Source organism: Scheffersomyces spartinae (genome assembly GCF_019049425.1).
Source record: "Scheffersomyces spartinae strain ARV_011 chromosome Unknown scaffold_9, whole genome shotgun sequence".
Classification (NCBI taxonomy): Eukaryota; Fungi; Ascomycota; class Pichiomycetes; order Serinales; family Debaryomycetaceae; genus Lizanozyma; species Lizanozyma spartinae.
Genome location: NW_025065056.1, coordinates 109,480 through 124,355, shown reverse-complemented (window position 1 = coordinate 124,355; position 14,876 = coordinate 109,480). Strand labels below are relative to the sequence as shown.

Here is a 14,876-nt window from a genome sequence, read left to right as displayed (position 1 = left end):
AGGATCAAATAGAAAAAAAAAGTATTCTAAAGTCTAAAGATCTGTTTGTCTTGCTTCTTTTTCGCCTTAAGTTTCCTCTTATCAACAATTGGGATTCCGTAACCTTCAAGTTCAGGTTCAATAGGAGTTGCTGGTGACGACCCCCATTGGTTGGGATCAGCAATAACAACTGGTTTAATTGGAGGTGCCACAAACTTCTTGGGCTTCCTTTGTTCTAATACAGGGAACTTGTTTGTATCTAAATTTGCTTTGACAGAACTGCTTGGACTGTTCCTTGTTTTTAATGCTAATGAAGTAGCTGAACTGCTATTGTTTGAGGAGTTAAGGTAATTAGGTTTATAATCTGGAGATGCTAACCCCGAATTAACTTTTGGCTTGGTCAACTTGCCATTTGCCTTACTCACCACTGTAGTGTATCTAATAGGTTGAACTGATTGAATAGCGTGAGTTGGACGTTTAGGTTTGGTTAATGCTGGAAAATTATTCTCCATGTTTGCCAGTGGTGTAGAAGATCTTCCTCCGTTCCCCCATGAATGAACTGACACTGTTTGGCTATTTGTAGGAGTTTGACCACCTAAAACCGGGAACTTCTTTGTCAGAGATGCTGCTAAGTCTTCAACAAGAGGAACCAATGACTTGAATAATTCCGTTGATTTAGGAAACAATTCCGAAAAGTCATAAACCAATAAATGGATTTCATTTTTCGATTGTTGTTTAAAAATTCTTTCGTATTCCAAAACCAAATCATTTGCACTCAATGATTTATTTTTGAATTTGGAATTTGCACTTTGAAACTCATTGAAGCTATCAGTATTATAGTTGAGATAATGACGAGCTCTTTCATCTAATCTAAGTTTCTTAATCTCCGGAGAATCTTGTGGGTCTTCAGGTTTTGCCTTCTTCTTTTCAACAAAAGTCGAAAGTTGAGAATGAAATTGTCTATTTGATCCGACCACCACTTTAGCTCCCGGTTTAAGACCGCCATGCTCCTTCAACATATGGGCAGTTAAATCAATGTCATCTCTGAATACAACAAATTTCTTTTCAATACAAATAGGTACTGAACAAACATAATGATCTAATCGAAAATGTTCATATAAGGAATCATAATTTCGATAATAATCAGCAGTTTTAGGATTATCTTGATCACAAATAAAACATCTTTCATGTCTTTCTCTAACATGAATAACTAACTCATCATCAGAATAGAACCGTTTACCTCGACAATATTTGCACTCTGGATGTCCAGAAAACCCCAATTTATCACCCTCTGATTGGTGTCGCTGAAGTTGTCTAAAGTTATAACGATCCAATTCAGAAACAAATACCATTTTGCTTTTGGCACAAATCAAACAAAAATATTGATTATGCTGTGATTTTTCATGTTCTGATAAATCTTTAAAAGATTCAAACTCTTCATCACATGAACGACAAATAAACTTCAACAAGTTCATTGTATCTTCATAACATTGGATGGAAGTGAATTCTATTCCATGTTTTGCATCAAATTTCTTGAAATCTTTGGCAGTAAAACCATCAAATTCCACATCATTATTGATGTTATTGATATAATCAGTGAAGATAACTTTATCATTTTCACTTCTGCAAATAAGGCATTGTTTCTTTTGGTACTTTGCTCTTTGTCTAAATGTACATTTATGACATGTAATATGATTACATGGTGATAATGCACTATAAATGATTCTATCAGCACAAATCAAACAAGTTTCTTCATCCAATAACGAAGATTCTGCTTTAGAATTAGAACCATTTCTTCTATAACCATTGGTTACCCGATTCTTCCTATTAGCAGAAGATTCTCTACCAACTCTGGTTCTTCTATTTGGTCCCAAATCTGTCATTATGACGATAATGAATGTCAAACAACTATCAAAGATGTAGTAAATTTTTCAATATAATCACCAATGGGTTTGTGTTCTAATGGTTTTGTATCACCAATGCAGATGGGTAATTGGAGATAACAAATGAAATAAATGAACTTTGACTAATCCTAACTCAACTCAACTCAACTCAACTCAACTCGACTCAACTTAACTCAACTAAACTCAGTTCGACTGAATTGGGGGATAATATTGGACTGAACTCAACACTAATGAATTGATTGGACACCTTTAACGTTTTCAAGCTCAACTCTAAGTTAACACCATTACAGTTCAATTATGACTAACTCAAATATAACCAATTATCTCTACTTCTGTACGATTTCAAACCAAGTATCAACCATATACGCCGTTTTTGAAGTTTGACATGTGACTGGTAATATTTGCAACTAAACGATGAGATCCGTGTACCATAAAAATAGGCGCATATATACATATATATATATATGTACGTATATAAATATATGTACGTATATAAATATATGTACGTATATAAATATATGTACGTATATAAATATATGTACGTATATAAATATATATGTTATAATTATCCTACGGTTATATTACGATAGAGCCAATATTGTTCACTATAGAAACAAACAAAGGTGTATGTTTATGATTGCAAAAAATGAAGCACATTATTTCCGTTATATACCTTCTACGGCTAAACGTTTATCCGCAGAAAATCGAATCGTAGAACAATCACAGTAGGCTAACTAACTATATTATTACTGACTTTCCCTATCACTACTACTATGTTCAATCTTAGTGCTACACTCAATGTTGGTCGGTTGGCATACAACCCGTCGTTATGCTTACCGCATTTAGTGATCCCGACGTTCGAAGAGTTCCCTGTGCCGCTCATCATCCGCAACCACCATATAAAAGCCATAGTGTTTGACAAAGACAATTGTATAGCCAAAGACCACGACGATAAGCTCTGGCCACAGTACAGTACAGTCTGGGACAAGGTCAAGCAAGAGTACCCCCTTGAGAACCTCTTGATAGTCAGTAATTCTGCTGGAACCAACGATGACTTGGACCATAGTCAAGCCGTAGCAGTAGAACAAGACACGGGAGTCGCAGTACTTCGTCATTCCACTAAGAAACCAGGCTGTTATCCTGAGATCTTGGACCATTTTGCCCGAAGATCCATCCTGGCCAACGAAATAGCCATCGTAGGCGATAGACTCTTTACAGATATGCTTATGGCCAACATGATGGGGTCTTGGGGAGTATGGATACGTGAAGGTGTTGAGGTTAGTAATAAGATGTTCCCTCGTTTTGAAAGAGATTTGTATGAACGTTTGGTGGCTGGGAAGAGCAATCCATTCGTTGCACCAACTCCGAAAACATAGACATACAGTGTATACATAAGACATTTATAAGCGTATAATGCGTATTTAATATATATATAGCTATATATATGAGTACGTTTGTACTAAAAATATGCCATCCATAAGGTGTCGGCAGAGGCCAAGTTTCTTGGGCTTACAGCTTGGGAGATCAACTCCAAGACATTCTGAGTGCTAATAGAAGGACCAGAAGATACATGACCCATTTGTAACACTCTCTTGATAATAAGATCAACATTCATCCGCACAATCTCCTTTAGTGCTTGTGGTTGAGGAATGGGTCGTGGTGGGTCTTGTTGGGTGCACCATGAATAAGCTTCATCACGAACAAATAACGTCAAGTACTGTTCCAATTCCGATTCAGGTTCCGTCAATGCCCGGCCAATACACAACAAGTGCACAGAAAGGACTCCCTCCATGCCCACTTCTCCAATTAACTTTTGAATGTTGGGGGTCAATCTGAAAGGTACAAGTTCTGGGTTATGGAATAAAGGTGCTGGTCTAGCACCACCCGAACCGTCTAATGAGATATTCTTGGTACCCACTTTACTGGGTAACATTTCCGAGGTGAACACTGAACCGGAACCCCTATTAATGTGGATCTTAGCGGGTTGTCTCCCGTTAACGCACATCATATAAGTAGTGAAGATAAAGGAAGCATATTGAGAAGTGAATTGCTTTCTGAATAACCAAAAGTCTTCAAAATTAGGGTACAACGACATGAAATAGTTCTTCATCACCGTAGAGGGTACAAGTAGCGATTGAACAGCACTCAAGATCTCCACTCTAATACTCATGATATCTGGTTTGGGTAATCTGGGGTCAAACGCTGCTCTAAGCTTATCAACAGTATATATGAACGGTTCATCACGACTCTTACCATTCTTTCGACAGTAATCTTCATATATTTTTTGCATTGATATGTTCTTGACATCATCATTGATGATCCGAATGTGTGGTGAAAGGGGAACAGCTATGGGGAGTGAAAATTGAATATGACGACGACGGGTTTCAACCTTACGCTTAAGCGTATCACTAAAAATACGATAAAGTTGAAATAAGTTCTCTTCACGTCGACAATGTCTAGCAGCAGGGAATTGAACGGCAAATACATGAGTAGACCCATCGTTACCCCTAATTCTTAATCGTTTAAAGCAAGCACTGGATCCTCGGGCAAGTTGTATGGTGGGTAAGAACCGTTCAATCTTGATGAAATGAGAATTGTTATCCTTATTCAAAAGATACTGTCCAGGAACTTCAATCTCTTCAAACTTTTGATGATGGAATTCACTCAAATGTGGACACAAGTTCTCCAAGTTCACTTCTGAAAACCGTCTATCTAATTTATCTTCCAATCTATCTCTCCATTTCCGAAGCTTGGTGATATACGTCTTCAAGTTTGGTTTGCCAACTACAAGATCTCGTTCGAATTCAGCCCTAATTTGCTTGGGTAAAACAGTCTCTGCAAATCTGGTGATGTTGGCTTCTGTCATTGGTGGTAACTTGGCATCGTCCTTGGGGTTCCCAAGACGATTGAGATATTGAACTCCATCATTCAAAAGCGCAATACAAAGTCTGTATGCGTCCTCATCAGCAGTACACTTGAATCTTTGGTTGATTTGATCCACTAAAGACTCCAATGAAAGGGCCAACAATGGATAGGCTGTCTTAAGAATACCCATAATCTCTTCCACGTGTTTCCATGCTTGTTTGATAACCTCTTGATTGGACTCGACTCCAGAAGGTTTGGGCGTAGTCTTTGGACTCTCAGTAGTGGTACCATTTGTGGTGGAATCTTTTGTAGTTCCTTGTTGCGGTGAGTCTTTAGTTTCTGTGGACTGTGGTGATGCTTGTGCACCATTGGATTTCGTATCGGTTGAATTAGAAGAAGAAGTCGTTGTTGTTGCTGTCTTTGAATCAGCCTTTCCAGTAGCATTTCTTTGTTGTTGGTGAGATAACTCCACAAGTTGTCTCTGCTTAGCAGCAAACTCTTCCTTAGTAGTACGAAGTTGAAAGTGTAATGCTTGAGGATAACTCTTTGCAATTCTAATAAGCACTTGCCTTGCTAACCTGGCTTCCTTATGAGATAATGAATTCAAAAGTTGTGGGATAAAAGTAATCCAATACCAAACAGACACTTCACCTCTGAAATCATCAAAAGCTTGTGCTAGACGTCCGGAAGCATCATCCAAACTAATAAGCCATAAGATCCGAGCCAAAAGTTTGCGAGTTTTACCATTTTTATACAACCCAGCAGCTTGTAAGTAACAACTAATGGCATTGTTAGCATAAACCATATCGTTTGGATTTTCTTTAAATCTACGATCATTAAACACACCCCATTCAGCCCAAGCTTTAGGGAAATTAAGATCAATTTGAACGGAAGTTGCAAACATCTTATTGGCTTCATCCTTTTGATTCAACTTGTTCAAAAACATCCCCTTCAACGTAAAGAATTCAGCCTTCTGTTGAGTAGCAAAGAAGACCATATTGGTACTGCTGATAACATCTAAACCAGTACTTAATTCACTGGCATTTTGGTAATGGCATTTCACTTGTTCCTTCAACTTCAAAAAGGCTTCCTGGATCTCAATGTTAGGCAATTGGTAGATTCTTGATAGTTGGTTCACACATACATCGGGCATGTTATGCTTTCTAGCAACATGTGCAAACCTGTTGATGACCCAGGCAATTTCATGGAATCCTCTATAAGCATAGGAGTTAACGTTACCTCCATTGGATTGTTGAAGCATAGGAATGAAAGGCATATAGACCTTATTAATCACCTGGAAGGCATGTTGTCTCCAAGTCACCAAATCATTCCAAATATTGATATCGTCCCAGATATTGGGTAACCGTTCTCTCCAAACTTGTAATACTCTCTTCAACTCCTGAGACTTCATATCCAAATTATTAACTGTAGTGCCAGCCAAACTGGAGTACACTTGACTTGCTTCCATAAACTCAACATATTGTTGGAAGGTGTGCAACAATGGGATATGAGCATCGGTGAATCTGCTTGGTAAAGCATGCCATTTACGTAAGGCAAGTTGAATTCCATCGTCACAAAGTTTAGAAAGATCTTGCAAAGTTTCCTTCTCTTGTCCAAAGCCTTGTAAGCAGAGGAATGTTTCAAAAACTTGACGTCTAGGAGTTGGAACATCCATAACGTTCTTAACTGTTTGATCAAGTGTCTCTCTATCAGTGTTCCAATCTGCCACTCTCCAACCACATTCAAGTAAAAGATCAGAAAATCCTTCATGTTTGGCAAGCTCAGTTAAAACGTCCCAATGTTGAAGCTTTTCAGCGCATAAAATCCAATTATCTTCCCATAAAGCGTATTCAGATTCCCCATAGGGAAGTGCCCCACTACGAGCTTTAATTTGTGCAGTTTCATAGAGTTGTTGAGCTCTATCCCAAAGACCAATTTGTTCAAATGATAAGGCAGCAATGGTTTCCAGGTACTTAGCTCTTCTTCTCCATAATCCATAAAACATATCGTCTTCCTTCAATTGAGCATACAACTTGGCCAAGGCATCTTGAGTCACAGCACGCATATCAGCATTCCCGTTCACAGATTGGTCACTAATGTGTTCTAAAAGATTAATACCTTGAGACCAGGCATCAAAATTGGAGGCTAGACATTCAACTGCAAATGGAGGTAATTGAAGCTCATCACATTTGGATATTCCTTCAAGCAATGATTGAATCACATTGGGTCTGCTGTTGATTTGTTTTATGTGGTAATCCTTGGAAAGTAAGATCACCAAGAACCGAGTGAAATCCAAATGCTCTGATCTGGAAAGTGACTTGAATGCAATAGGTAAAAGAACTGACCAAGTACGGTCAATGGCATTGCTGCTTTGATAAAACATATCGACCAAAGGTTCAATCAAATCATTGGAACTCACAGCTAACGAAGTCAAAAAATCATTATGCTTTTCAAGCAATTTAATCAAATCGTTATCACTATCGTTATCAATTTCCATTTTATCTTCATCCTTATTATTCTTTGGCTTAATACCGTAGGGATACCCAGTTAATGGTGCTAATTTGAACTCGCTATCCACAAGTTCAAGCTTAAAATTCTGTTCAAACGAACCGAAAAGTAATTGAATAGCTTGATTCAACCATGGATAATCAGCCAAATATTCCCAATTCTGTTCTCGGATAACATAATAGAGTCTCTTTCTAATATCTCTTTCCAAACTGTTATTCAAAATTGACATGAGCTTACGACGAATATCAACATAAGCAGATCTGGTCCCCACAAGGAATGGTTGCTCCATACGAACAGTAAGTTCAGTACAACTAAAAGTGTCATCTTCAAAGATATCAATAATGATCTGATAAAATTCTTTGGATAACGTTGGTTCACCTCTTATTTCAAATACCATCATCTTGGCCAATATACTAGCCTTCTCCTTTGTGGTAGGGAATAAGTCGGTTCTGGAAAACACCCATTCTTTAACGATCTTGATGATTTTATCCAAGGTATCTTTATCCAATGACCGTTCAATCAATTGTGCAAGCAATGACAAAAAGTATCGTCTTTGATCTCCAAGACTACTAATTCTCATGGAGCACAAGTTGAGGATCTTCTCCAATAACTTGGTGGTCATCTTCGCTTCAAATTCAGAATTGTAGGAACTGTCCAGCAGGGTCAGGGATTGCATGCCATTATGAGTAATTGCAATATGATCCTTACAAAGCTTGCTGAAAGTTTTCATAAGAAGTGGAAGCAAAGAGTTCAATGTAGAAGGTCTGGAATTGGCCAATGTCCATGATAAGGCAACCCCTGCGGCCACTGAAGGTGTTTCAGGTAAATCTTCAGAAACAGTAGTCACCAACAATTGAATGAATGCTTGAGTGTCATCATCCTCTTCTTCCTCAGAAAGATTCTTGGAACTTATGGCATTTAAAATAATCATCAACACTCGCTGTAACACTTCCTGAATATCATGATTATCGGATTTAATACACTTCGTTAAAAGCTTCTGCAAATAGCCAATATTGGAGTAGATCCAATCATAACTCTTCCATTCCAAAACAACTCCCAACACTTCCAAAGCATTTAGGCAATACCCCAATCCATTGCTATTATTCAAGTCATTAGGCAATAAAAACTTTTCAAAGAATGAAAGCTTAACGTTGATTTCAGGCCAGAAATCAGCACTCAATAGATCGTTCAAGATTCCCAACGCCTTCTGTCCCAATTCACTTTCAGAGGCTCTTTGAGGACTGATACAAACATATCTTATTAAGAAGGTAACACATGCTTCTCTTTGGCCAAAGGGAATACTATAATCTGGAGACGTGGTAAAGTCGCTTTCTGCTTCGGCAGCTTGCAAAAGAATCTCTTCGTCACCTTTACTATTTGGCTCTTGCTTGGCTCTCTTTGCCCATTTCAAGATTAACTCTGCCAATTCAATGGCTAAGACTTGGTTTTCCACAGCAGGATTGGCAAGAATAGTCAATTTACCCATAGCAGTGATAATATTGGGAATAAAATGCTCTCTGGCAATAAAGAATATATCTGAATGTTGGACAATGAAATGATAGACATTCAAGACTTGAGTTACATTGAACCCATCTTCTGAAATGACTCTTCGAGGCCATTTCAACCAACTGATAGAGTTAGATCCAGATTCAGCCATTCTTTTGGGCATTACTGGAGCCAAAATGTTCAATGCTTGTTCAACCAAATGCCTTGAATCCGACTGGTGGGTCCGCAATAATGCCACAAACACTTGAGTAGCAAGTTTGGAAGGAGTCTCATAAGCTGCTATGAAATAAGCAGTGGTAACATAAGCAACTTGCTTAGAAATGCTATCTTCCAACTTGATATAGTTCCAACTGAACTTTATAATATCCTTCCGGTAGTCACTAAGATACTCCGGAACCCATTTTAAAAGAACCGCAGTCATTTGCAACAATTCAAACCTTAAACTATCCAACTTCCCAGACGAATGGTCAGTGATGATATCATTGGTAGATTTCCATACGTTCTCATAGAATAACTGGAGCCATTCTGGAGTAGAATTGTCATCATCATGCCTAAGAAACCTTTCCAAACTCTTATGCCTAACAATCTCATATAGCAATATAGGAAGACACACCTTCTTGCTTATATAGTTCTTAGTTGCCAAACTGTTTTCTGAATTGGTGATGGCCCTGATACTTTTGACCAAATATGCTTCTCTTAGTGGAACATCATCTGAAGTCACAATGGAGTTATAAATATAGTCATCAAGCTTACTGGGGACTCCAATATTTGATTTGGAGAGTCTCCCAACTATGGTGAATAATAAATCCTTTTCATTGGGGTTTCTTTCCAAGTATTTTATCATGATTGATTGTAATTTGTTAATCGATTGATCTGCTTGGAAATGGATCCCTGTAACCAAAGGAGCGTTTTCCTTTATGGTTTCAATTGTTGGAATTAATGATTCCAATTTCTCCAACTTATCAATTTGTGTATCAAACCATTCATCATCATATTTAATTAAAGATTCAAATAAATCCACCGTATTAGCAAATTCAATGACTTTGACTTCATCCACGGTTTCATTGATCACTTTATCAAAGATCGTATCCAATTTTAATTTGGCTGCTGTTCGTAAGTTAAGACAATTCTCAAGTCCAGACATATAAGCCAACATATTACCCAATTTCCGATTATTGTAGTTGTCCATGAAATAACTCAAGCAGTTATCAGCAAAACGGTTCAAATATTTCGAAACTGGTTCTCTAAATGGTGAACTTTGATGACGATATAAATTTCCTTCCAAATATTGAAGAGTATTGATGATTTTCTCCATAAAACTATCGGCTTTGGGAGGTAATAAATGGAAAATATTAAGAATGGACAGCACAATTTGAACCGTATGGTTATTTTCCAAGTCTTGGGTTGAAATTTGACTCAAGGTATTCACCTGAGCCCATGCCATTAAGTGGTCTAATAATTTCTTACCAATTTCCACTCTGAAATATGAAATTAATAATTCCAAAAGTTTGGCTAAAGCTTCCAAACCAGATAAGGTCAATTTCTTATGATCAGATAAATTCATAAGCATTGGACGAAGACCATTTTGAAGTAATTCTTTGGGTAATTTTGCATTTTCTTTTAAGCTTGCTTTTAAACCTTGATGAGCAGCATTGATAATCTCAGTGGATTTATTACAAAGTGCCTTAAAGAATACACCCAAGATTCTAATTCTGGCCTCTGCTAATGATCCCAAGGAGAAGTCTGGTCGGGTTAATGCCAATGCAAGTAGTTTGATACATGCAACTCTCAACTGGATCAACTGTTGAGCGGTTCTGTATTCGTAAAGTCGATGAACATTGGCTAAAGATTCATCATCCGCATCAACCAATGCCAAAGCTTCCAATAACAATCGATTAAGTTCTTCATTAAACGTCAAAAAGGTATTTTCAAGATTCAAACAAAACGTTATAGCATCCAAATTACCAATTTGCATGGGAAATGGTAAAGCTCTCAAGGGCTTAACAAATATAGGAGTTAGAAGTAAATGTTTGCAAGGACTCATCATGGTAACTATTGGAACACCAGTTGTTTCACTTAAAGTGGTCAACGCTTCCTTTGAAACTTCTCTAACCAATGGATTTGCACTGGCTAAATCATACACAATGGCACCAATGATAGTTTGGAAAGGCTTTTCCAAAATGGTTTCCTGTGTCACACCCTTGTTACATTCACCCAATACCTTCAACACCAATTCCTTTGCCATATCACACACTTCAAATGCAGCATTACTAGGAGTATCTCTTATGGTAAACACAATGGCCCTTACCAATTCAAATTGTCGTTTAAAGAACCACGAAGATGGAATGTTCATGTCTTCAAACATACATTTCAACCCCAAAATACCCCCAAGTTTGGCACCAAAGAATTCATTATAACATGAGTGGGTCAACTTATAGAACAATGTTCTGAAAAATGGGGAATATAAGGCATTCTCTTCTGATCCAAATAAAGTATTGGCAGTTTTAAAAATCAACTTTATAATGTCACAACCTTTTCTTCGGACTTCAGGGTTCCAAGAACTTAGGCCAAAGATCAACGCATTGAAAAATGCCGTATCATTGATATATGCTTTGCCTTCATTATCATTAACTGAAAATGGTCTCTCTTTCTTTATCTTATCAATAACTGAGCTGGAAACATGAGATATAACAAAGTGGTTTGCAACACCGTCGATTAGCTCCGAAGATTCCTTTTGAAGTTCTGGAATGGAAACAGAAAAAAATAACATTTCCATAAGTTTTTGAAACAATTTCTGTTGCAAATCTAATTTATCCATATCTTTAATTCCTGAAGGTTCAAGTTCCAGTGTAAAATCGTCATCGTCTCCACCACCTTCCACTTTCAAATACTCCACACATTGAGTGACGTAGTTGGAATAATCATGAGGAATGGCCGTAGTATCAATGAATAACTTCATGATATTGGATAAATATTTAAATGCACTAATCCGGTAGTGCAATTTAATCTTGGGGTCTTCCAATAATTTAATGGCCGATTCGACTCCTGGAGTAATGGAAACAGGAATCTTCCCATCTAGTCCATAGATCAGAAACAAGGCCTTAACTTCTTGGTTTAATTCGGTTTCGGCTTTAAGGTTGGCAATATGTTTGAAATGTTTATGGTTTCTACCACCAAGTTTCCCTAAAATCCGAATGGCTGTATGTGAATGTTGATGATGATAAGGAATTGGTTGTAAGTGCTTCCAAAGAGCTGCCATGAATTCGTCAAGAACCGGTTCAATCATTGGATCAAAATATTCAGCAGTCAAGTTGTCCACACATAATTCAAAAGTTCTTAAACCTTGACTCACCAAGTCTTGTGAACCGTTCAATGCATAAACAAGTGGACGAGTTAAGTAATTCAAATGAGGAACAAGAACAGAGAGTCTAACTGGGATTGTAAGGCATAATTCCACATAAATATCTCTCTCATAGGACCTTCTGGCATTAACAATCATTTTGTTCAAAGTATCCAACAAAACCGGCAAGATAGGCATAATTTCCTTGTATAAGTTTTCAAATCTTCCACTACTAATGGAACGGAAAAGGATTCGTACTAAATAAGAATAGACAATGGGTTCTTCTGATTTAGTCGAAAGCTTTAACGATTCCAATACCAAATAATTCAAATGAGGAAGAATCACCGCTTCATTTTGAGCGGGGAATAAGGTAACGGACATTAAACATAATTTGAATAAACGAATTAAAATGTTGGATTTGATAATGTCCAGTTTCCCCAAATCTTCTAAATGAGCCCGTAAAAAACTAATTAATATTCCGGAGAAATTAGCTGATGTCACTTCACTGGCAAGAAAAAATTGAGGTAAATGAAGCAAAGCAGTATTATCCAACATTGATTCGAATAAAAATGGTAATTCAGCATGAACAATTTCGTTAAAAGCAGCAGGTTCAATGTTCATGAAAACGGTCGCAAAGATTTCCATTAAGTCTTTCTCTTCTTTAGATGAAGTTATTAATAAGCTTGGTCCACCAGTTGAAAAGTCAATTGCCTTACCCAGTGGTGGAGCAGGTTTTGGACGAACCAGAAAGAATCGGAGACAACTAACACCACCTCTAAATAAAGATCTTAAGATGTTGACTTCTTCGTATGAAGTAATTCTGGCTGTATCGTTCCATTTTTCGGTCAAGGGATTATCTGTAAGTTGAGGAGGAACTGGAGGGTTACAATTCTTCAAACCAAATATCACAGATTTTAAAAAGGTCATTAAAGTTCTGAATAAATATCTGGCATCTTTTAACAAATCAGTATCCGAATTTTGAGGGAACGTGGTGATAGGACTATATTCATCCAAGTTAAACATGCTAACGTAAATTTCATCATTATTTTCGTCTTCTTCATTCTTGACTTCTGAATCTTCATTCTTGTCTTCTGTACGTTCCTTCATTTCAACATCAGCAGATTTGTCCTTATCTTGAATGAGCTTCCTTGACGAGAATCTATGCACAGCCTTTTGACCTTCGATATCACGAGCTTGTTTCTTCTTTTCAAATTGTTTATGTTTAGCAACAATGTAGTCGTATTTCTTGTTTAGACTTTGGAATCTCATGGCATAAGCATCGATAATGAACATAAACAATTGTCGTCCTTCTAATTTATTTGGAAGTTTCATGATTCTGTCAACCAAATTCAAAAGTAATTTTGCACTCATAATTTGCACGGTTAAAGCTAGCGAATCATCTTTAAGTAGACTGCAATATATTGTTACCGTGGACCAAATTTGTTCTGGGCTAAGTTCATTTCTAACATTATGTATGAAATCAGCAACCGTTGAATAAGCCAAAGGTCTCAATGTTTCGTATGAAGTTAGGCCTTCGCCAATAAGAACCTTTTCATCAAATAAAAGATCAATTTTAGGAATGAAGTGACTTCTAAAGGACGTGGACAAAATGTGTCTGGTGGCATGTAAAAGTTCCTTTCTGGCAACGGATAGTTCTGCTGGACAATCTTGAAGTAATCTTAAAATCACATCGGGGATATCTTGAGCTTGTGTGGGAGATAGATGTTGGTTAGCCAAGTTTCTAATGAACACATAAGCTAAGAACGAAGCTGCTTTCACTTGACCAAGAATGAAATCGCTATAGGCTTGTCTATTTTTTATTTTAGGAGAAATGGAATAAACCCGAGATGATAATTGTTTCTGTTCTTGTCTAAATGATTTTTGGGCTTCAACTTGTAATTGAAGCAAATCAATGATTCTAGGAAGAAATTCTGGTAACGAAGTCGACACCAAGACTTTGTAGGAAGAATATAAGGAAACCATTGTGATTGGACACTCTGCCAACGTCTTAAAGGAGAACATGGCCTTATTCAAAGTTTTCGAAGGGTTTTCATCGTTAAATGAAGGAGGAGATAATTCTCGTTCATTAGTGGTGGCAGCTGGAGCAGTACCAGAAGCAGATGTACCTGTCATATTATCTTCACTAAACACCTCTTCTATGGCTTGAGGCATGTTCTTATAAATAGTATTGATGATCTCAACAAATGGACCAACTTTATCAACCAAGTTAGGTTTATAAGCTTTATGTAAACTTGTGATGATCTTCATACAAAGGACCCCATTCTCTTCATTCTCTTCCACCAAAACTTTAATCAACGAATCAAGAATGTCTGCAGCATACGGTTGTAAAATCTCATTCATGATCGACCGATGGATGATCTCCAATATCGAGTTCCGGAGCTTATGTTCTGGTGATTGGTTGACTAAACTCACTGGCACTGTCTGTAATCGGTCCAAGAATAAGGGGATCAAGTTCTTAAGGAAATACTTGTATTCAGCTGCCCCATTGAATGTCTCTATCATATCCAATAGTTCAGAGAGCACAGAATGTGCCAGTTTATAGTCGTCTGGCGATTCATTGAGTCGACTGACAAACGCATCTAGTTGTATCGTGTACGACATCGTTCTTAGGCAGTCTGGCTGACTGTGGCTCTGACCCGGGCTATGACTGCAAATGTCGTAGCGTAAGGAAAGAAGGTGTTGGTGTTTATATATTATATTAGTGTCGTAAATGGTTGAAGTAAACCGCGACTCTGAAAAATATAATGGTTGAA

General features: G+C 37.4%; 3 protein-coding genes across 3 annotated transcripts; 1 reads left to right on the top strand and 2 right to left on the bottom strand.

Annotated features, from left to right (window-relative positions):
* Window positions 1-26: 26 nt before the first annotated feature.
* KQ657_005084 (E3 ubiquitin-protein ligase) lies at window positions 27-1,862 on the bottom strand (the record flags this gene model as incomplete). The annotated part of the gene is made up of 1 exon (XM_043195728.1): window positions 27-1,862. One exon carries the CDS (start codon window positions 1,860-1,862, stop codon window positions 27-29), a length of 1,836 nt encoding a protein of 611 aa, XP_043049433.1.
* Window positions 1,863-2,656: 794 nt separating this feature from the next.
* On the top strand, window positions 2,657-3,259 carry KQ657_005083 (phosphatidylglycerophosphatase; the record flags this gene model as incomplete). The annotated part of the gene is made up of 1 exon (XM_043195727.1): window positions 2,657-3,259. The coding sequence occupies one exon, from the start codon at window positions 2,657-2,659 to the stop codon at window positions 3,257-3,259; it is 603 nt and encodes a 200-aa protein (XP_043049432.1).
* Window positions 3,260-3,342: 83 nt separating this feature from the next.
* TRA1 (histone acetyltransferase) lies at window positions 3,343-14,724 on the bottom strand (the record flags this gene model as incomplete). Its single annotated transcript, XM_043195726.1, has 2 exons — window positions 3,343-14,689; window positions 14,720-14,724. The coding sequence occupies 2 exons, from the start codon at window positions 14,722-14,724 to the stop codon at window positions 3,343-3,345; spliced, it is 11,352 nt and encodes a 3,783-aa protein (XP_043049431.1).
* Between the last annotated feature and the right edge of the window lie 152 nt (window positions 14,725-14,876).